At 38.5% G+C, this 24,053-nt stretch overlaps 2 protein-coding genes and 2 pseudogenes across 2 annotated transcripts; all 4 read left to right on the top strand.

Moving 5' to 3' along the window:
- The first annotated feature begins 553 nt into the window (after positions 1 to 553).
- Positions 554 to 1,519, top strand: LOC147358022 (olfactory receptor 52Z1P-like). Its single transcript, XM_086342024.1, has one exon. It carries the CDS (start codon positions 554 to 556, stop codon positions 1,517 to 1,519), a length of 966 nt encoding a protein of 321 aa, XP_086198150.1.
- Positions 1,520 to 5,775: 4,256 nt separating this feature from the next.
- On the top strand, positions 5,776 to 7,231 carry LOC147358021 (olfactory receptor 51I2-like; annotated as a pseudogene).
- A 6,585-nt stretch (positions 7,232 to 13,816) lies between these two features.
- On the top strand, positions 13,817 to 14,755 carry LOC147358020 (olfactory receptor 52A1-like). Its single transcript, XM_086338436.1, has one exon. It carries the CDS (start codon positions 13,817 to 13,819, stop codon positions 14,753 to 14,755), a length of 939 nt encoding a protein of 312 aa, XP_086194562.1.
- Positions 14,756 to 19,827: 5,072 nt separating this feature from the next.
- Positions 19,828 to 22,054, top strand: LOC147358019 (olfactory receptor 52A5-like; annotated as a pseudogene).
- Positions 22,055 to 24,053: the final 1,999 nt, after the last annotated feature.

The raw sequence follows: 24,053 nt of genomic DNA, 5'->3' as shown, positions 1-24,053 counted from the left end.
CCCATAAGCTGTATACTTCAATTTAACATCTGTCTATTTTACTCAGGGACATGATCAGTGAACATTTTGATAACATGTTTTTGTAACTAATTTTATTTTGATAGATTGTGTTAGATGGTGGTTTAGTTCAAAGCTTTCAAATTCACTTTGGCTGATTTTGAATCCAGTGGGACCTAGAGCAAGAGTCTAAAAGCTTTGGAAATTTTTTTTTTCCATCTTATAGGCATAACAACAACAGCCATGTTATGGATTATCATAAAGGTATTTTCAACAGGTTAAGGTGAAAACTTAATAAGTTAATATATGTAAAGTATTATGACACATATTACACTTTTACTAAATATTAACTGATATCTTTTTCAAGATACAAGATTCAGTTATTCCATGGAGGGAATCAAGAGTGCAATTTTAGGCTAGTTAATTATCTTTCATAATAACAGATCAGAAAAGAAATCTGATCAGACATCACAGGGACTAAGGTGGTGCATCTGAACCTGAGCTCAGCCCTATGGTCTTTCCCTGAAGGTCCTGGGTCTGGAATAAGCAGTCACAGATGGCTCCTTCCTCTTACAATTACACCAGTCCTCAGGATATGTGGTACTTCCTGATTGGAATCCCAGGACTAGAAGATGTGCATACCTGGATCTCCATCCCCATCTGTGTTATGTACATTGTTGCTCTTGCAGGTAACCTCTTCTTAATCTTCCTAACTGTGACCGAGCAGCATCTCCATGAGCCCATGTATCTCTTCCTTTCCATGTTGGCTTTAGCAGATGTCCTGCTCGCCACATCCACAGCCCCCAAGATGCTGGCCATCTTCTGGTTCCACTCCACGAATATATCCTTTGGTAGCTGTGTATCCCAGATGTTCTTCATACATTTCATCTTTGTGGCAGAATCTGCTATTCTCCTGGCCATGGCATTTGACCGCTATGTGGCCATCTGTTATCCACTGAGATACACTGCGATCTTAACCTCCTCAGCCATTGGGAAGATTGGCATAGCAGCTGTGGTCAGGAGCTTTATTGTATGTTTTCCATTCATCTTTCTGGTACATCGACTTTTATACTGTGGGAGAAACATCATTCCCCATTCCTACTGTGAGCACATGGGCATTGCCAGATTGGCTTGTGAAAATATCAATATCAATATCAACGTCATTTATGGCTTGACTGTGGCCCTGCTGTCTACAGGACTGGATATAATGCTCATCATTATGTCCTACACAATGATCCTTTGCACAGTGTTTCAGATACCTTCCTGGACTGCGAGATTTAAGGCCCTTAGCACATGTGGTTCCCACATCTGTGTCATACTTATGTTCTATGCTCCAGCATTCTTTTCATTTATTGCCCATCGCTTTGGAGGTAAAACCATTCCTCATCACATCCATATCTTAGTAGCAAACCTCTACGTGGTGGTGCCCCCAATGCTCAACCCCATTATCTATGGAGTAAGGACCAAACAGATTCAGGACCGAGTGATTTTATTTTTCTCCCCCATCAGCATATGTCGTTAAAAAAAAAAAAAAAAGGCTAAATATTGGGTATTTCTGAATAAAACACTCACTGCCTAAAAGTCTGTTTCAGTGAGGAATGGGAATAAACGAAATTCACAAAAACATTAAAACACACCAAAAACTGTTAGGATCTGCCCCAAAATGCCAATGCCAGTGCATTTTTCCTAAAGTTCTTAAAGAGTTTAAAAAAACAATATTTTAAATTAATGTCATTTTCAATTCTCCAAGCTAAACATTCTATTATCATGTCTTTTAACTTATTCTTAAGGACACATAAAGATAACAGTGAACAAGAGAAACATATTTTAGGACTCAACCCAGACGGGCTTTTCCTGTATAGATCGGGGGAGTAGGAGTGGTGAGAGGCTGTACACTTTTTATAAACATTCTGCTGAAATTCTGATAAAATAAATTCAGCCAAAATACAAAACATTCCTGCTAAAGTCAGCAAATACTTGGATGAGTAGCATGAAGCCACCATATTATAGTTATTTTTGTCTGTACCCATTTCTTAAGCTAAAACATGAGTTCTGAAATCAGATATTTTCTAATTCACTAATATCCTATAAAGTCCATTATAAAAAGTAGGTACATGGTATATTTTGATTCAATTTTTCTACATATTGGGGATTTTAGGCCCAAATCATCAATGAAGATTTCATGGAGGGACTAGAAGATTGGAAAGGTTTATACCCAGGACAAAAAAACAAAAAACAAAAAACACAAAGGCAATTAAAGATCAAAATATTTACCCAGAATCTTGTATAAAAAAGGCTTTAAACACACCAAATGTAATTATCTTTAAATTGTGTCTGAGTGAGTGAGTGAAGTCACTCAGTTGTGTCTGACTCTTTGTGACCCTGTGGACTGTAGTCTACCAGGCTTCTCCATCCATGGGATTCTCCAGGCAAGAATACTGGAGTGGGTTACCATTTCCTTCTCCAGGGGATCTTCCCAACCCAGGGATTGAACCCAGGTCTCCCGCATTGGAGGCAGACGCTTGTGTCTAGATTTCACCTAATTCTTTCTATTTTATTAAACATTTTTATAGTCTCTGCTTTTTCAAGACCTAATATCCTGTCATGAGAATATGAAATTTGACATTACTTGGGGCTTAGCTTGTGGCTCAGACAGTAAAGAATCTGCCTGCAATGCAGGACACCTGGGTTCCTTCCCTGGATAGGGAAGATCCCCTGGAGAAGGGAATGGCTACTCACTCCAGTATTCTTGCCTGGAGAAGCCCATGGACAGAGGAGCCTGGTAGGCTACAGTCCATGGGGTCAAAAAGAGTCAGAGATGACTAACCAACTAACACTTTCACACTTTTTTCAATTTTACACTTAAATAACTAAATAAGAGCTTTGAGGCATTCTTTTGAATATTTGCAAATTTTCCAGTTGTTTTCCTCTTTTTCTATAACACACCTATATATAGTAGTCAACATAAGAAATGAAAGGATGTTTCCTTGACCTTTGAAGTCCTGAATTATGATTTGACATATATTATATTCACTTTAATTTCAGCAAGGGAGTACATTTTAGAGATGATATTTTAGTATCTTTCTTATTGGTTTGATAATTAAATAAATACATCATATAAGGGATTTAACATTTAAATTTTAATTTGGAGCATGATAATAACTGTTATGAATATAGACACTAAAAACCCAAGTCACCAAACTGAATCTAGCCCTACTGCCAATAATCTATAGAAAAATGACTTCACAGAAAATGACATTAAATAAAATCTTGACAAGAGTTGCACAAAGACACTTCTGGTTCAGTGGAAAGCTCTTCAAAGAATGAAGGGCAGGAAGAGAATAAACAGATTTGAGCATGATGACAAAATATTTGTTTAAGTGGCATAAATCTTAAAACACAAGGTTTCTTTATACTTGATTAAGCAGTGGGGAAATAAGAAAATGTCAATTTCACATCTAGAATGTATGAAATATGATAAGAATTTAAAAAAAAAAAAAACACTTGAATCAACATTTCAACGTTAAAGAAACTTTCAGCTTGAGGGTTAGGGTGTTTGTAGATGCTAGAAAGGAATTGGCAATGGCACCCCACTCCAGTACTCCTGCCTGGAAAATCCCATGGATGGAGGAGCCTGGTAGGCTGCAATCCATGGGGTCACACATGACTGAGTGACTTCACTTTCACTTTTCACTTTCATGCATTGGAGAAGGAAATGGCAACCCACTCCAGTGTTCTTGCCTGGAGAATCCCAGGGATGGGGGAGCCTCATGGGCTGCCATCTATGGGGTCACACAGAGTAGGACACGACTGAAGTGACTTAGCAGCAGCAGTAGCAGCAGCAGAAAGGAATTAGGATATTGTTGTCTGTGCTTCTCTCCTAAATTCATCTCTGAACTGTTGTCTTGGAATTTTTGAAGGGGCCTGTGCTCATTGTATATTGTTCATTATTAGGTTAATAATTCTTGAAATTATAATGTATAACCTGTAAATTCAATGTAATGTAAGCCTAATTAAATACGTATTGAAATACATATCTGATGTTTCTGAGAATAGTCATGTTTGGCTAATTGCTCCTGGAAGAGTCCTGACTCATCTTGCCTCCCCTGCCAATCAGTTAAGCACATATAAGGAGAGGTAGCAACTATACCCACGGAGAAGGCAAAGGGAGACCACTCCAGTACTCTTGCCTGGAAAAATCCCGTGGACGGAGGAGCCTGATGGGCTGCAGTCCATGGGGTCGCACAGAGTCGGACACATCTGAAGTGACTTAGCAGCAGCAGCAGCAGCAATGATATCTACAGCCCAGTGGGAAGGAAACAGCGGGAGAGACATGCGTGAATTGATGTGCCTGCTCTCAGTTCCACCTGAGTAAGTTCCTGATATGTAGGACCAGCTGTAGTTAAGCCCAATGTTGTTCTGCTTCTGGTTTGTACCAGTTTGAGGAAGCTGGTTACAAACATATCACATATCGGCTCTGCAGTATCATGTTGGTTGCTTGAAATTGCTCAGCATGGGAGTATTCAAAGAAGTTGGCAATGGGTACAGGTCAGGGCATTTTTATTCAGAGAACTGATTGGTAAACATTTACCATCAATCGAGTGGTTATACTTTACAAAAAGTGCTAGCTCGATAGGAGAGGAAGACTTCATCCTCACGCACCACACCCATCCTTGAGCCAATCCTGAAATCTATCTTTGACCGCTATCTTAATACACAAGGCTCTGTTACAAGTGAGTAGAATTTTAGTGTGTTATAAACTGGTCCTGAGCCCTAGTACCACCATCACACTCAGCTTGTGATATCCTGATAGCTTTGGTGATATTCTCAACTTGGATCCCAGATTTCAACAAGAGACACTGACCCTCCTGCAAAATACAGAGAATGGTTCCCCATTGTCCATGGATAGCAGGTGGAGAAAGAGTGAACTGGTAAGTTTAAAAAAAGACATTGGAAAATATTAAGAACTGGACGAAACTGTCCCTCTTTTCTAATATATTAAATTGTTTTTATTTCATGTGTTGAATATTTGAAAACTGAAAGTGTTACTCACTCAGTTGTGTCCAACTCTTTGCGACCCCATGGACTGTCCATGGAATTCTCCAGGCAAGAATATTGGGGTGGGTAACCATTCCCTTCTCCAAGGGATCTTCTTGACCCAGGTATCAAACCCAGGTCTCCTGCATCGCAGGCAGATTCTTTATCATCTGAATCATTTACTATGTTCCAAATATAATCCAAATATAATAGTAAACAGCATATATTATGTTGTATTATTATTATTACAGTGTTTATATCACAATGTTGGATCTCAGATAACTTAAGTGACTTTCCCAAGGCTATAAGTCTATTAAAAGAACTATGAATTATCTTTATTATTTTCTTGCATTAATTTTGCTACTAATTTAATCTTGTTCAAACTACAGAAACCTAACAGATCCTTCAGTTATCAATTTCCATGTAAAGCTGTCATCTCTATGCTTATTACCATTGCCTTTCACCGCTATAAATAATCCTGCTTGATATTTCTATTAACGCACAGATTTCTATTAAACAAAGAAATGTTTAGCTTGTAGTTCATGTAGGATCACACTTCCACACATCTAGTCAGATTTATCTTCCATATACTGTGGTTTGCATATGCTCTTGTTTTAGAAATAAGCTTTCCATCTCTTTTGTAAGAAAATACCCTCAGTATGACTGTCAGGAGCTCAGGATTTGATGTATAATAACTAACAACTTATTTTCCAGTGTCCATGTGCTTCTCAGTATCCTCGGATGAAGTCCCATCATAATATTTACAATAGTTCCATTGAGTTCACACCTGCAACATTCACTCCTGTTGGATCCCAGGGCTTGAAGCAGAGCACATCTGGATATCTATACCATTCTGCCTGATGTACACTATCATTTTCCTAGGAAATGGCATCATTCTTCATATCGTCCGGTTTGATCCTGCTTTGCACCAACCCGTGTACTTCTTTCTGGCCATTTTGGTCTTTGTGGAACTTGGTGTCTCTGTTTCCGGGCCCACTGTTGTTGGGCATTTTCCTCTTTGGCATTAATAATATAAGTTTTGGTGGTTGTCTGCTACAGATGTTTTCCATGCATTCTTTTTTTTTTTTAGTTTTATTTTTAAACTTTGCAATATTATATTGGTTTTGCCAAATATCAAAATGAATCCGCCACAGGTATACATGTGTTCCCCATCCTGAACCCTCCTCCCTCCTCCCTCCCCATACCATCCCTCTGCGTCGTCCCAGTGCACCAGCCCCAAGCATCCAGTATTGTGCATCGAACCTGGACTGGCGACTCGTTCCATATATGATATTATACATATTTCAGTGCCATTCTCCCAAATCATCCCACCCTCTCCCTCTCCCACAGAGTCCAAAAGACTGCTCTATACATCAGTATCTCTTTTGCTGTCTCGTATACAGGGTTATTGTTACCATCTTTCTAAATTCCGTATATATGTGTTAGTATACTGTATTGGTGTTTTTCTTTCGGTCTTACTTCACTCTGTATAATGGAATCAGGCATCCTACTGGCCATGTCTGTAGACCACTTTGTGGCCATATACAGCCCACTGCGATATACCATCATTCTGACAATTCTCCGCATCAGCAGGATGGGTGTCACCATTGCCTTTCACAGTGTGGTGCTCGTGTTCCCACTGCTTCTTCTCCTGAAGCGTCTGCTCTTCTGCAGCCACAATACCCTCACACACTCTTACTGCCTCCACTCAGATCTGATCAAGTTGCCCTGTGGAGATACCCACCCCAATAGCATCTTGGGTCTCTTTGTCATTTCCTTTACATTTGGGCTAGACTCATTGCTGATAGTGATTTCTTGCATGCTGATTCTTCATACAGTACTGGGTATTGTTTCTGGGGCAGGACGGTGGAGGGCTCTGAACACCTGTGTGTCACACACCTCAGCTGTGCCTGTGTACTATGTGCCCATAATCATTCTTTCCCTGATACATCGCTTTGGGCACCATTTACCTCTATTCTTCCAGACCGTCATGACCAGTGTCTACCTTTTCTTCCCACCTGTGGCCAACCGCATTGTTTATAGCATCAAAACCAAGGAAATTCTTAGGAGCATTGTTCGACACTGTCTAAAAAGAGGGGTGTGGTATCTCAGAGGATACTCTGAAAACACAGGAACTTGGATCAGAGCTATTGCCTGGATATTAGACTTTCAAATGGGAAAATTATATAGTGTATGATTTCTTGTGAGTGAACTATAAACTTTAGTAGATGAAGAGAAATAGCTCAACTCCTTCCTCCTGATAATAGAGAATACCATTACCCTGAAGTATACTACAGAAAGAAGTATGGCATCTGGGTATGTCTTTTTTTTTCTGTGAGGACATCATTTTACTGTTGAATCCTTGAATATTTTATTCATTTGTTTTTCTCCCTGGAAGTAGGTAGATAAGTACTAGGAATTTTGTTTGTTTGTTTCCTGGTACATGTAATTTAGTTACATGTTTTGTGAGTGAAAAGAATAAGACACAAGAGTATGAATTGTATTATTTCATTTATATAAAGCTTTATAATAAGTATAACACTTAATGTAAAGAAAATCAGAACAGTGGTTACTTCTGATGGATGTAGAGGTGAGAAAATGACTGGGGAAACATATGATGAAATCTCTGGGAAGATATACATGTTCTGTTTTATATAAGTTACATGCATGTACCCATTTGTCAAAATGGTGGAGCTAAACTAAGCCTTCTGCACTTTAGTGTATGTCAAAATTGCCTGCAAACCTCTAGTCAATAATGATAAAAAGATAATAACAATAATAATTGGGTTGCACAGTGGGTGAAATTATGGAAAGGTATGAGAATGGTATATTGTTAATATAACAATGAAAACTTGTTGAAGCTGGTTGATGGGTAGATGAAAGTTCATTATAATAGTCTGTTCACTCTCTATGTTGCAATTTTTATAATTTTTTTTAATATACTAATGGAGGATTCCTATCAAGATGGTGGAGTGGGAGAAAATAAAATTCACCTCTCTCCCACAAAGAAATCAAAGACATATCTACATGTGACTGTTCTATACATCAGTGACTCTTATGCTGTCTCATATACAGGGTTATTGTTACCATCTTTCTAAATTCCATATATATGCGTTAGTATACTGTATTGGTGTTTTTCTTTCTGGCTTACTTCACTCTGTATAATAGGCTCCAGTTTCATCCACCTCATTAGAACTGATTCAAATGTATTCTTTTTAATGGCTGAGTAATACTCCATTGTGTATATGTACCATAGCTTTCTTAAAAAAAAAATATATATATATATATATCTACATGTAGAGCAATTCTTGCTGAAAATTAACTGCAGACTGGTAGAAAGACTCTTGTAGCTACTGAGGCTTTAAGAAAAATTGCATGGAAACATGGAAGTGGGTAATAAGAGAGGACACATGAGATCAAGTCAGAACCTGTGCCACTGTAAGGGACATGGAGGGGGATTAAATGGGCAGAAGCCCTCCCTGGGGAGTGAGTGGTTTGAGTCATATATTGGGCACTGCCAACTGTAGCCCTGAAGTCTGACACCAGGAGAAAGACAAGTCCCTTTGGCTGGCTGGAGGGCTGGTGGGACTAACAGGATGGCTGTGGGAAGCCTGGACTCTGCTCTTGAGGAGCAAGTGCACACATGCTTGCTTACTCCTGAAGCATGGCAGAGAGAGTGGATTTGTTCACCTGAATTACGTAGTAGTAGGGTGTGTGTCCTCAGCCACCTCTGACTCTTCAGCACCCCATGGGCTGCAGGCCGCCAGGCTCCCCAGTCCATGGAGTTTTCCAGGCCAGAATACTGGAGTGGGTTGCCATTTCCTTCTCCAATTTAGTAGTAGACTGGCTCCTTATCAACAGGAAGGTACATAGAGAAGAAATAAAGTGATGCAGTCCCCTCAGGCAGGGCCTGTATGACTCAGCTTTTATATTTTTCCCTCTAGATGATTTTGACTTTCCACAAACCACAGTGAATACCCGCATATATTATTCAGTCTTGAATGATAACCAGTCAGTTAAGAGGGGTTACTGTCTTAGAACAAAGTGAAGTCGCTCAGTCGTGTCCGACTCTTTGCGACCCCATGGACTGTAGCCTACAATGCTCCTCCATCCATGGGTTTATCCAGGCAAGAGTACTGGAGCGGGTTGCCATTTCCTTCTCCAGAGGATCTTCCCAACCCAGGGATCGAACCTGGGTCTCCTGCATTGTAGCCAGATGCTTTACCATCTGAGCCACGAGGGAAGTCCTTATAACAAAAGTTAAGTGTAAAAGGTGACATGTGGCATCATTTATATATGTATATTTTCTGCTTTTGTATACTTTACTCAATGTATTTTTTCCCATTTTTCAAATATCTGTCTTTAAAAGTACTCAATTAAGTGAAATCATAAAAATGGAATAGGATATTTTTAATAGCTTAGTCCTTAAATTTTCAACGTAGTTGAAACGACATTCCACAGTAGTAAATACTGGTAATCCCCATGGTAATCCCATAAATTAGATACTATTATTAATCTCATTATACAAATTAAGAGTCTAAGAGAATTTATGTAAATTTTTCAAAGCCACACAATGAAAAATTGTTCTTGCCAAAACCAAGTCTGCAATTTTGTGTTAAACAGTTGAATCAGACTTAAGTCCAAAATCTAGTTTTTTCACTATTAATATCTATGGAATGTTGCTAGTGACTTGACCTGTTTGAATTTAGTTTTTTTTCATTTGTAAACAGAATGTAAAACAGTTTAGCTTTGATGGTTTAAAGATTAAATGATTCATATAAAGCAGTAAGCATAATTTCTGGTAGAATTTGCTCAAAAAGTACTTTCCCACCAAATCTGATAAAAGTCTGAATCACACAGCCAAAATTCAAAATGTCTATATATTCTGATTTTTAGGTTCAGTAATATCACAATGCTGCTGCTGCTGCTGCTAAGTCGCTTCAGTCGTGTCTGACTCTGTGTGACCCCATAGACTGCAGCCCACCAGGCTCCCCCGTCCCTGGAATTTGCCAGGCAAGGACACTGGAGTGGGTTGCCATTTCCTTCTAGAAGTCATAAATTTGAAAAAAGCTCCATACAGTATACTATACTATGTGATTTACATAGATTAAGATAATTTAATCTATAGAAAAAGATATGAAGCCATTGCTAGTTTTCTTACATGGTGCAGCTACAAAAATGGAAACATAGACAACAAATATCCCTCATACCACAGAAATAGTAAGTGGCAGAATCCAGATTAAGAACTAGGCAACTCAAAAACACATTCTTTAACCAATCGTATAATGAGGAATATCATAAAATAGTTAAATATCATTAAATTCAAGTCCAGTTTAAATAATGAAATATGGAGAATATCAGGAAATTATATAGACCATTTTCTCCTTTGGTATTCATAAGAACACCATTTATTGACCTCTGTTTCCTCTAATTATGGTCATGTAATGATCATATCTAAATGATTGTTTAAGAGGATCATTATAAAATGAGTCTCTGCTTAACACCAGTCTATCTGACCAGAAAGTAAGTCTAATTGGTTTTACTCTGCTGAAGACCAAGACTGCTAGATTGGTGTATGCTTCATAATGAATGCATATCTGTACTTTTGGTAAACAAATTAGAATTTATGATCCTTTAAAAAATATCCGGTAGCCTAACCACCCCTTAACCACCCCCAAAATCTAGATAGGTATAGACCTACGCATGAAGATATTTGCAAATATTACAGTAAAGTTGGAAATAAATCTTTTTTTTTTTTTTTTTTAACCCATTTTGGAGTTAAATGACATGCCCAGGAACAGTTTACCATAGTATGAACTAAAATTTCAATATGAAATTTTGGCCCTATGAACCTGGACTGAGTGAGAACATCTCAGCTGGAGAAATTGTTATATGAGTTGGCATAATGAAGGTGCTAAATAAATTATCTCAAGTAGATAGGATTGCAAACATGTTTGCATAGTTTGAGGCTGAAAAGGATCCAGGATAAAACTGTAGGGAGTATAAAATGGATAAGAGCGGAATAAGTGAAGGAGATGAAGAGTCACCAAGTACCAGATATAAAGTGAAAAAGCACAAGGACATAAATTACAGCACAGGAAATATCATTAATATTTTATAAAACCTTTGGTGTATAATCTATAAGAATATCAACATGTCTACATTTAAGTGGACTTGAGGCTAATTTGCAGATGAGAACATCAGAAAGAAAGTCAACTAGCTGAAAGAAAACTTGTATATATAAATTTTTTTGTATTTAGCCTGTGAGAGAAAAGAGGGGAGCGAGAAGGTATCTTATCTGCAAGTTATAGAAATGATTTCAGGGAATATTACATGTGAATGAACCCAAGAGGAATTAATTGAAATCTCTTGGGTCCTTTGTGGTACTCTAGTGGCTAATAAATCCCTGATTCAAAGTTCCCAACTCTGCTTTCTCCAAACATGCATTAGGGGGTGTTAAAATTGGTGGCTAGCAATTTTCCTCCCCAATTTGAACCAATAAATTTACGCTGTACCCAAGAATAACTCAGACTTTGCTCAGAGTTTGGTTGGGCAATGAGCACACAAACATCATCTCAGGCAGAAATGGAGAAGAAGAGTGTCTGTATCCAGAGTGAAAATAAAATATGAAGAAATATTCCAGTTTTTCACATGTTACATATGGCCCCAGCACCAAATGGATTAGAACGCATGACACTGACTCTGTGCTGATGTAGAGGGGACAGATATAAGAGGCACTGCAGAACAGAACACGAGGGCATGAGACTGCAATCTCAGGTGGAAGAAAGAATTGGGCAATGAGAAATCGTGGGTGAAGAACAAACAGTACTTCTCAGGTATCAGGCAAGAGCAGCAACAGCTTCCAAAAGTTATTGACAAGTAAGTCCTCCTTTTCCTAAGTTAACTTCCATAATATTCCATTATCAGCTTTTTCACAATAATCAGTGGATCCCATCAGTCCTGAACTCACTTATGTACACCCGCCTGTCATCCCACTGTCTATACTATCATGTGATGCTCACATGACAGTTTTTTACCTTTGAAAAAGCCAGATACTATGTTTATACTTAAAGGAGTCCTATTCTCATTTTGATCATTTCTGAAGAAAAACCTTACCCTTATTAGAAAGGAGTCAGCCATCTATGGGTTGGAGAGTCACTGAACTAAGCATTGGGGATGCTGCTGCTGCTGCTGCTAAGTCACCTCAGTCGTGTCCGACTCTGTGTGACCCCATAGACGGCAGCCACCAGGCTCCCCCACCCCTGGGATTCTCCAGGCAAGAACACTGGAGTGGGTTGCCATTTCCTTCTCCAATGCATGAAAGTGAAAAGTGAAAGTGAAGTCGCTCAGTCGTGTCCGACTCTTAGCGACCCCACGGACTGCAGCCCACCAGGCTCCTCCATCCATGGGATTTTCCAGGCAAAGTACTGGAGTGGGGTGCCATTGCTTTCTCTGAAGCATTGGGGATAAAATTTGCCAAAATCAAAGTAGTTAATTCATTAAGTCTATTCCAGCTATTTGTCAGCAAATACATGGTGTCTGCCATAAAATGGCCCGACTGACATCATTCTTTCACTTGATGTTTAGCAACATAAATCATAGCTGTCATAGCATTTACTGGTATGTTTATTTACATTAAGCATATGGTTAGATGATACCTTATGAGCTTGCTGACATAAAGTAACTAGCTTTACATTTGACTCTTTTTAAAAATCCTGTTCCTTCATCCTTTATTTTCTAATTAATATATTTTGCTTGAACTAAAAAAAAAAAAAAAAAGACTCCTCTTCCAAGTTATCCATACTGCATTAAGAGTTAATGAACCTAAAGTGGACAAATTTCATGCTTATGGGAGCTCTGACCAGTGTAAACCCAAGACATTAGCCTCAATTTGGCTGTGTTACACATTTACTCATTTTCTCATATGTTGTAGTCAAGAATGAGCCTTCCTGTCCCAATCATTTCTGCTGCTGATTTTCTTGAGTCCCAGAGATTCCTCCTTCTGCACTAATGTGTATTACAGAACTTCAACTATTTTGAGCACACAACTAATTTTAATGATTTCAGCCGAAGAAATATAAGCAAAATATAACACAGCTTTATGAGAAATGTAGAAAGTAGCAAAGAACTTTGACCAGGATTGCCACAAATATGTGAATCTGAATGGTCTTTTCTAACTCGACATTCTTTTGAAAAATCATTCAGTCTGATACAGAACAGATAATATAAATAACTAAGTACATTATGCTCATTGATGTCAACTGTTTTTATCTCTATTTTTCTTTCATAAGGAGCCATTTAAAATAAAATACTAATCAGAGTCTGAGAATCTGTTCATGCAAACTGTTCCTGACTTAAAGACAATTGAGGATAATAGAGTGATTGAGCAGTAGCTAGAATGAACAGTATGGAGGGATTCATCAAACTGATTAAAATGCAATCTACAAACAAAATGAACAAGTCTATTATTTTTTCTTTGTCCGCAGGTCTGGAAAGAAAAAAACAAGTCAGCAATTTATTCCATTACTCATGTGATTTGGTTGGTGCTACTGAGGTTGGCTGGCCATGAACATAATGTCTTATTGTGGTATAGTGTTTGTGGATGGACTTCCTAAACAGTGATGTGGCTTGTGAATCTGTATTTTCCCTTCAGTTATATGAAGGAGATGGATGATATGATCTCAGAGTTCAGTTAAAATCAGAAAATCTGAAGACTTGGCATAAAAATAGATAGTACAATAGCACAGACTAATTTGTTTGCATCTGGAAATGCAAAGACACTATGTCCATTTCCAACATCACAGTCTTCAGGCCTTCTGTGTTCACGCTAATAGGGATCCCAGGCCTGGAGTCTGTGCAGTGCTGGATTGGGATTCCATTCTGTGCCATGTATCTCACTGCTGTAATTGGAAATGCCTTGCTTCTGATCATCATCAAATCGGAGCCCAGCCTCCATGAACCCATGTACATTTTCCTGGGCATGCTAGGAGTCACAGATATTGCTCTTAGCACCAGCATTGTGCCCAAAATGCTTGGAATCTTCTGGTTTCATATACCAGAGATATATTTTGACTCTTGCCTGCTTCAAATGTGGCTCATTCACACATTTGAAGCCTTTGAGTCAGGCTTCCTCCTCGCCATGGCCCTGGACCGCTGTGTGGCCATCTGTTATCCACTGAGACATGCTTCCATCTTCACCCCCCAGCTAGTCACCCAAATAGCAGCTATGGTAACACTCAGGGCTACCATTTTTGTGACCCCCAGCCTAGTACTGATAAAATACCAGCTGCACTTTTTTCATACAAAAGTTATCTCCCACTGCTACTGTGAGCATATGGCCATTGTGAAACTGGCTGCAGAAGATGCCAGGGTCAACAAAATCTATGGTTTGTTTGTGGCTTTCACTGTTGCTGGGTTTGACCTCATATGCATCTCATTGTCCTATGTACAGATATTTATCACAGTTTTTCGTTTGCCCCAGAAGGAGGCTAGGTTGAAAGCATTCAATACTTGCATCGCTCACATCTGTGTCTTCCTCCAGTTCTACCTCCTTGCCTTCTTCTCTTTCTTTGCACATAGGTTTCGTTCTCACATCCCCCCTTACATCCACATCCTCTTTTCTAGCATTTACTTGCTGGTCCCTCCATTTCTCAATCCACTTGTCTATGGTGCAAAAACCAAGCAGATTTGCATTCATGTGGTAAAAATATTCTCTTTTTAAAATCCACCATGATTTATAGTTTTGTTGTTTCTTCTTTGTACCATCAGTTCAGTTCAGTTCAGTCACTCAGTCATGTTCGACTCTTTGCGACCCCATGAATTGCAACACGCCAGGCCACCCTGTCCATCACCAACTCCCGGAGTTCACTCAAACTTACATCCATCGAGTCGGTGATGCCATCCAGCCATCTCATCCTCTGTTGTCCCCTTCTCTTCCTGCCCCTAATCCCTCCCAGCACCAGAGTCTTTTCCAATGAGTCAACTCTTCGCATGAGGTGGCCAAAGTATTGGAATTTCAGCTTTAGCATCAGTCCTTCCAAAGAACACCCAGGACTGATCTCCTTTAGGATGGACTGGTTGGATCTCCTTGCAGTCCAAGGGACTCTCAAGAGTCTTCTCCAACACCACAGCTCAAAAGCATCAATTCTTCAGCACTCAGCTTTCTTCACAGTCCAACTCTGACATCCATACATGATTACTGGAAAAACCATAACCTTGCCTAGACAGACCTTTGTTGGCAAAGTAATGTCTCTGCTTTTTAATGTGCTATCTAGGTTGGTCATAACTTTCCTTCCAAGGAGTAAGCATCTTTTAATCTCATGGCTACAATTAACATCTGCAGTAATTTTGGAGCCCCCAAAAATAAAGCCTGACAGTTTCCACTGTTTCCCCATCTATGTTACTTCAAATAAAAATAAAGCAAAAGCATGTAATTTGAGATGCTTAAGTTTTCTCAAAAGTTGTCTTATGAAATCTGCCAGGGTGACAGCTAGTTCTCACATCCTCACAGCCCATGAAAACTATCAATGAATAGGATTATGGATCCTATCAGGGTAGTGAGAATGAGAAGTGTAAAAAGTGCAAAATAATGAACAATATTTCACTTCCTTTTCTTTTTTCCTTTTTGCCTTTTAGATCTGGCTGAGGTTCCTGTTCTAAGAAGTCTTCTCCAGATAATTCAAAAATTATGCATTTCTCACAGAATTTAAATACACCCAAATATTAGTGTTCTGTAGTGTCTAGGTACTCAGTGAAAGCAAGTTGTCTACTCTTGTTTCTTGAAGATGTCAGTCATAAAAAATCAGAGAAAGTGTATCTTAACATGTTCTTTACCAAACACAAAATAAAAACAAATTTTATGGATATGATGAGATAGTGATGTTTAAAATTTCAGTGAATGTTCAGGGTTACTCAGGAGTGATGAAAAACATGAAAACTCAGGGGTTCTATTTTGCATATCAATCATTTTTCTGAGCCCTCTAAGGTTATCTTTTAATTCACTGGATTATCCAACACCTACCATATGATAAGTATTATGCTAGAGAAGAGTGGCATAATGGTAAATTTACACTGTGCTTCAGTTTCGTGAATTTGTAATTGGTATTAATATTTTTATGGGTTTTGTTACTCAGGACTCCACAAGAGACAACATTTCTAGTAGGCCCTGGGTATTTTCTGGTAGGATTGACTTCAGATAGAGGAAGAGATCTGATGATGGTGATTTTTCAGCCATCAGTGGCAAGAATTGCCTCTTCTGTTACTTGGTGGAGGCTTTCAGGTAAGGTAGCAAAATACATTGACCCTTCTGGCTATTTGCAGTTCCTCAGCTAAATGTTCACTTTGAGAATAATAATATTTGGCATATCTCCTCCCTCTTCTTCTTCTTGATAGAGAACCATCCATAAGCTTCAGATCTTTTGTGTTGACTCTCTTGGCATGGTATGTGGGAAAGTTGTCCTGATATTCATATCATCCTGGTTTGATGGGAAAATCAGCCTCTTTTGGGATTTAGTGAGCAGGTCCATTTTGCTTTCATACTAAGCTATATCCTTACACTTAAACAGTATAAAGATACAGATGAAAAACAAATGCAGTCTTGCTAATTGTGACAACATGGCTGGACCCAGAGAATATTATGCTAGATGAAATGCAGTAAGAGAGAAAGATATCTGCTGTATAATTTCATTCATATGTGGAATCAAAAAAGCATCAGAAATGTACAAACATAACAAAACAACCTGTGGTGGATTCATTTCGATGTTGGGCAAAACTAATACAATAATGTAAAGTTTAAAAATAAAATTAAATTAAAAAAAAAAAGAGAAAAACAACAACAGACTCACTCATAGATACAGAGAATAAACTGGTGGTTGCCAGAGGAGATGGATTAGGGGGCTGGATGAAATAGCTAAAGGGAATTATGAAATAGAAACATCCAGTTATAAATGAATAAAGTCATGGGATGTAATATACAGTGTAAGGAATATAATCAATAGCACTTTAATAATTTTATATAGGGACAGATGATTACTAGATTTATCATGGAGGTCATTTCACAATGCATTTAAATATCAAATCACTAAATTGTACACCGTAGTGTTATATGTGAGTTATACGTCAATAAAAATTCAGATAACATTTGGTCTTCCATCTCCATTTCTATGTATAATTTCTAAAATTGCCCAAAGAATATATTAGAATTCTCCAAAAGACAAAATATGAGGAGACATCAGGAAGGCACTAATTCTACACTCTCTTGTATATGAAATAAACACTAATATCAGCCTTAAAATGTCCATCCTATCATAGTAAAGAACCATAATGCAACTGTTCCAGAACAGTTTTTATGTCAGAGTAAGTGAAATCATTTGACTCTTGATGCTTGATATTTTATGGTTTCAAATTTGCTGTTTTCAGCCAAATCCAGAGGCGAACAACTATCATTCATCTGCATACAGAAATATTATAATCAAACAATTTCTCACAATAAGAGCCTAGATGGACTTTGACAAGACTATTTGAGATGAACTCAGCCAGTCCATCTTGACTCCATTAACTCTGAAAACTTAAGTAAGTCATAAAACTATGATCTTCTGTGGAATCATTCCTGAGATAGTGTCTCCTGAGCTGTTAGAGGGTAATATACAATAATGTTTAAGTCAGGGCTTGCATTGTTCTTAAACAGTTGCCATTAACTTCTGCATTATCTTCTGATAGTATTAGAATTCCTGGATTCTTTTAGGGCCTTTACCTGTAGGAGGAGGAAACTTTTAAGGAAAGACTTGACAGACTGACTTGTTAACATTAACGTGACCGTTTACTGCACACACTACCCATCCTCTGCATGCCTCCTCTCTCACTGATGCACTGTGCTTCCCACTGCTGTTTTTCCTACCTTCACGTTATTTTTGGTATACTAATCCTTTTCTATTAAAGTCAGATTCCCATGTAACATTTGTCATTTATTAATTGCTTTGTCTATTTGTTCAACCCCTGAGACCAACTGCTTTTTCAATGCATATCCCTATACAGTGCTGCGGTAAGAGGGAAAACCACAGATCACTTACTTTCACATAAAAACAAATTTAATACTTAGAAAGGCCTCATGTCTAAATGTTTACACCTCTAACCCACTTTTGTAAAAATACTAAGGACAAAGGGACATATTTCCACCAAAATAAGTAATGAGAAGTAAAATCTTATTTTAAAATATTTGAGTAAAAATTAAAATTTTAAATTCTTGTTAAAGTGGCAAAAGCCTTTGAATGTAGTTATTTCTAAGGGCAACTCTGTTACTTTGGTGGGTGGTTGACACTCTGATACACATTGTTTTTTTCCTGTTCACTGGTATCAATCAGCTGACCTGAATCACCATGGGCCCAGCTGGGAAAAGATGCACACAACCAGCTCTCCTAATGCAGGGTGAGCTAGCCTCACATGTAAATGTCCTCAGTGCTACACTATTTCAAGGACGGATTATGGATAAGATGGGGTCAGAGCATTTGTCAATGGAAACAGAACAGGACTATGAAACAGGGCCAGACCCAATTACACAGAACAAATCCAGTGTGACTTCAAGAAAAATCACACTGGCCTCCAGGTAAACACAAACAATACAGTCTTGTGAGACTTTTCCTTGTATGAAATAGAGAACGGGAGATTTCCCCCTTTATCTTCTAGCTAATAAGTCTTAAAATCCTTTATCCAAGGCACACTCTTTGTGCCTTAACTCAACTAAATACCTGCCATGAACAATATATCCCAGTGGGAAGTTACTATAGATATTGCAAATGATATTAAAATCCTTGAAAATGTATACCAACATTTCATGATAATTCTGAACATAACTGAGGCAATTGGATGAGGGCTGGTTTGGATACAGGAACGACTCGTTTCAACAAATTCACATGGAAGATTCTCAGAAAATAACAGATGATTGAGGGTTCTGAGGTGAATTTCCCAAGTCATCCCTTTTCATGGGCCCAAAACTTAAAAATGAGTGTTTCTCAGATTGGAATTAAATTACAGAAATATTCCTTTTTTCTCGGTCAGCAGGTCTATACTGAGTAGTCTGTATATCTCAAGATGTTTTTATGTTCCTATATTAGTAACTTATTTTTATAAATAAGTACCATTGACTTGTATTGTCCTCTCCTGGGGCACTGTCTTCTTTTAGAAAATTTTAAAAGGGGGATCATTTTGGTTCCCAGTTCCAAAGTGAAAGCAAAGTTTAAGAATTTCTTTTTTAGAGACACAAACACTGAAAATGAATCTTGTATATTCTGAACCATAAGATGCTTTTCTTTTTTTCACCCTTGTCACAAGTGAACCTAAGAACTCACCAGGAATTTGTGAAGATGAATTGTCCAGGTACACCATGTACTATGAAGTATTCATCTTTACTAGCTGAAGCAGCAAAAAGTTTCCGACTTTATTACTTCTATGGGTATTACCACAGGTGATAATTGGTAAGTCTTTGGGCTTGAAACTCTGCACTGAGTATTGGGAAATGGAGAACACAAATACCATGTGATCCAATAAAATGCCAAGATGATTTTAAAATATCTGTAGAATCTTACAGTTCAGTTGAGTGTTCAAACCTAGGAAGACTGAGTCTCCTGATTTCCAGAAGGTTTCTAAATCAGTTAATGACATAATGGGTGTTACATTTTAATGAGGTTGACAACTGGGAGGGCCTCTAGAGAATATTCTGGGCAGATAAATGGATGAAAAGCTTATTTGTTAACAGGTTAGCAAATAATACCCATTTAGGCCAGGAAAGATTCACGGGGAATGAGGCCCTTGAAGTCATTCATGTGACATGCTCATCAGGTATCTAAAGTTATGGGAAAGAGAGGATGAACTTCTATGGATTAGCATTTGGCATTTAGTGACAGAAAAATACATTCTCCTATATATTTTACAAATTATTTACATGAACTAAGTCATTGATTCCTTCTAATCACATTAGAATGTATTTCAATCTGTGAGCATTGTTTTAGCAACAAAAAAATGGAGACAATTTGAAGTTAAGTTCTATAACTGGCTGTAGATTGTGCAAAGTAAGTAGTGGCATCCAGGATTTAAACTCTCTTGACTAATTTCAGATTCCATTCAATAAATCATCATGATCCATGGTTGATGGTATTTTTTGGAAGATTGATTCTGGATTTTTATGAAAAATTAAGAAGGAGGCATTTTGGTATTCAATGTAAAGATAGCCTATGTGATATTTGGAGTTCTTGCCACGTGGCAAGCTATCTCAGAAAACAGAGTTCTCTATCAGTGGAGGACTTGAGCTCAATGAGGGAATGTCAGAGAATTCATAGAGGGAGAATATTTGTGAGGTGTTTGTAGTTTGGATTTGCTGCTGCTGCTAAGTCACTTCAGTCCTGTCCGACTCTGTGCGACCCCATAGACGGCAGCCCACCAGGCTCCCCCATCCCTGGGATTCTCCAGGCAAGAACACTGGAGTGGGTTGCCATTTCCTTCTCCAATGCATGAAAGTGAAAAGTGAAAGTTAAGTCGCTCAGTCGTGTCCGACTCTTAGCGACCCCAAGGACTGCAGCCCACCAGGCTCTTCTGTCCATGGGACTCTCCAGGCAAGAATACTGGAGTGAGTTGCCATTTCCTTCTCCAGGGGATCTTCCTGAACCAGGGATCGAACCCAGGTCTCCCACATTGTAGGCAGACTCTTTAAAGACTGAGCTACAAGGGAAGTATAACCCTAATCTAAAGTATGTTCAGCTAAAATAAATGAATTTCTTCTTCTCTTTAATTCATTACTTTTTGACAGGAATTAAAAGATGACACACCATGCTGCTCCTGCTGCTAAGTACCAAATCACTTCTTACATCTACTAATCAAGTTATTATGCTCATATTTCATATCCAGTGGCTCAGTCTGAATGCCCTCTGTACTAACACTCATTGGGATTCTTGGTCTGGAGTCAGTGCACTGTTAGATCGGGATTCATTCTGTGTTATGTACCTTGTGGCTGTGATTGGGAATTTCCTAATTACAGTGATAATCAAATATAAAAACAGACTCTCTCTCTCTCTATATATATATATATATGTATATATATATATATTAACCATGTGGGGAGCCACAGGCATGCACTTAGCACTTTATTCTCCCCAGTGTTAGGCATCATCTGGTTTTAGTTGACAGAAATTTCTTTTGAAGCCTGTCTTCTACAAATGTGGCTTCTTCATTCATTCCAGGGAACCAAATCAGGTGTCTTACTGGTGATGGCCCTAGATCACTATGTGGCTATCTGTAACTCCTTGAGACATGTCAATGTCTTCTCCCAACAATCCTTGACTCACATTAGAGTTGGGGTGGCACTCAGGGCTACTATTCTTATACCACCATGCACAGAGCTTATCAAATATTGACAAATTCTACTGAACAGCAGTCATCTCCCATGCTTATTGTGAGCACATGGCCATTGTGAAGCTGGTTACAGAAGATGTAAGGATCAACAAGATGTGTAGTCTATTTGTTGCCTTCTGTGTCTTAGGATTTAACATAATCTTTATGTTGTTTTTTACTCAAATCTTTATCACTATCTTTCAATTTTTCCTGAAGTAGGCAAGATTCAAAGCCTTTAATATATTCACCACCCGCGTTTATGTCTTCCTACAGCTCTATCTCCTTGCCTTTTCTTTCTTCACACACAGGTTTGGTTTTTACATACTGCCATATGTTCATATCCTTTTATCTAAGCTTTACCTGTAGTTCCACCTTTTATCAACCCAATCGTCTATGGAGTGAAGAACAAACAAATCTGTGACCATGTATTAACAATATTTGTATATTGGCCCAAATATCTTGGTCACAGTGGATCTTTCTAAAGAGAATTTAGGTTAGTTGTAAGTAGAAATTTCAATATGATAAAAGATAGATATTGTACAAACTTCTATGTTCAAAAAAATACTTTAAATCCCAGATGGTCATATTGAAGGGGATATTTTCAAATCTTAAAATACTGAAAACATTAGCTTACTACTCTTAGAAGAAGTAAAATTCATTTAGGTTCATATTTTAAATGGTTGCCATTATTCTTATGATTTTAGACTGGGCTTCTCTTGTGGCTCAGCTGGTAAAGAATCTGCCGCCAATGCAGGAGACCTGGGTTCAGTCCCTGGGTTGGTAAGATTCCCTGGAGAAGGGAAAGGCTACACACTCCAGTATTCTGCCCTGGAGAATTCCATGGACTATATAGTCCATGGGGTCACGAAGAGTTGGACATGACTGAGTGACTTTCACTTTCACTTGGGGCTTCCCTCCTAACTCAGTTGGTAAAGAATCTGCCTGCAATGCAGGAGACCCTAGTTAGATTCCTGGGTCGGGAAGATCCGCTGGAGAAGGGATAGGTTCAGTTCAGTTCAGTCGCTCAGTCATGTCCGACTCTTTGCTACCCCATGAATTGCAGCAAGCCAGACCTCCCTTTCCATCACCAACTCCCAGAGTTCACTCAAACTCATGTCCATCGAGTTGGTGATGCCATCCAGCCATCTCATCCTCTGTCTTCCCCTTCTCTCCTGCCCCCAATCCTTCCCAGCATCAGAGTCTTTTCTAATGAGTCAACACTTCGCATGAGGTGGCCAAAGTATTGGAGTTTCAGCTTTAGCATCAGTCCTTCCAATGAACACCCAGGGCTGATCTCCTTTAGAATGGACTGATTGGATCTCCTTGTAGTCCAAGGGACTCTCAAGAGTCTTCTCCAACACCACAGTTCAAAAGCATCAATTCTTCAGTGCTTAGTCTTCTTTATGATCCAACTCACACATTGATACATGACAAATGAAAACCCATAGCTTTGACTATGTGGATCTTTGCACAGTAATGTTTCTGCTTTTTAATACATTGTGTAGTTTGTCATAGCTTTTCCTCCAAAGAGCAAGTATCTTTTACACGGCTTCAGTCACCATCAGCAGTGATTTTGGAGTCCAAGAAAATAAAATATAAAACTGTTTCCAATGTTTCCCCATCTATTTGCCATGAAATGATGGGACCAGGTGCCATGATCTTCATTTTTTGAATGTTGAGTTTTAAGCCAATATTTTCACTCTCCTTTTTCACTTTCACCAAGAGGCTCTTTAGTTCCTCTTTGCTTTCTGCCATAAAGGTGGTATCATCTGTATATATGAGATTATTGATATTTCTCCAGGCAATCGTAATTCTAGCTTGTGCTTCATCCAGCCTGGAATTTCACATGATGTACTCTGCATATAAGTTAAATAAGCAGGGTGACACCATACAGCCTTGATGTATTCCTTTCCCTGTTGGAACCAGTCCATTGTTCCATGTCTGATTCTAATAGTTGCTTCTTGACCTGCATACAGATTTCTCAGAAGGCAGGTCAGGTGGTCTGGTATTCCTGTATCCTTAAGAATTTTGTACCGTTTGTTGTGATCCACACAGTCAATGGCTTTAACATTGTCAATGAAGCAAAAGTAGGTGTTTTTCTGGAATTTTCTTGCTTTTTCTATGATCCAGCAGATATTGGCAAGTTGATCTTTGGTTCCTCTGCCTTTTCTAAATCCATCTTGAACATCTGGAAATTCTTGGTTCATGTTCTGTTGAAGCCTAGCTTAGAGAACTTTGAGAATTGCTTTGCTAGCGTGTGAAATGAGTGCAATTGTGTTTGAACATTCTTTGGCTTTGCCTTTCTTTGGGATTGGAATGAAAACTGATCTTTTCCAGTCCCATGGTCACTGCTGAGTTTTCCAAATTTGCTGGCATATTGAGTGCAGCACTTTAACTGCATCATCTTTTAAGATTTGAATCCTAGCTCAACTGGGATTCCACCACCTCCACTAGCTTTGTTTGTAGTGATCCTTTCTAAGGCCCACTTGACTTCACACTCTAGGATATCTGACTGTAGGTGAGTCATGGTTTTTTGGGTCATTATCTCATTTATATAGTTCTTCTGTGTATTCCTGCCTCCTCTTCTTAATATCTTCTTCTTCTGTTAGGTCCATATCATTTCTGTCATTTATTCTGCCCAT

Source organism: Bos grunniens, chromosome 15 (genome assembly GCF_055505025.1).
Source record: "Bos grunniens cultivar Pamir isolate PY7600 chromosome 15, Bosgru_T2T1.0, whole genome shotgun sequence".
Lineage (NCBI taxonomy): Eukaryota > Metazoa > Chordata > Mammalia > Artiodactyla > Bovidae > Bos > Bos grunniens.
Note: the sequence above shows the minus strand (reverse complement) of the source record. Positions and strands in the feature narration are given on the sequence as shown.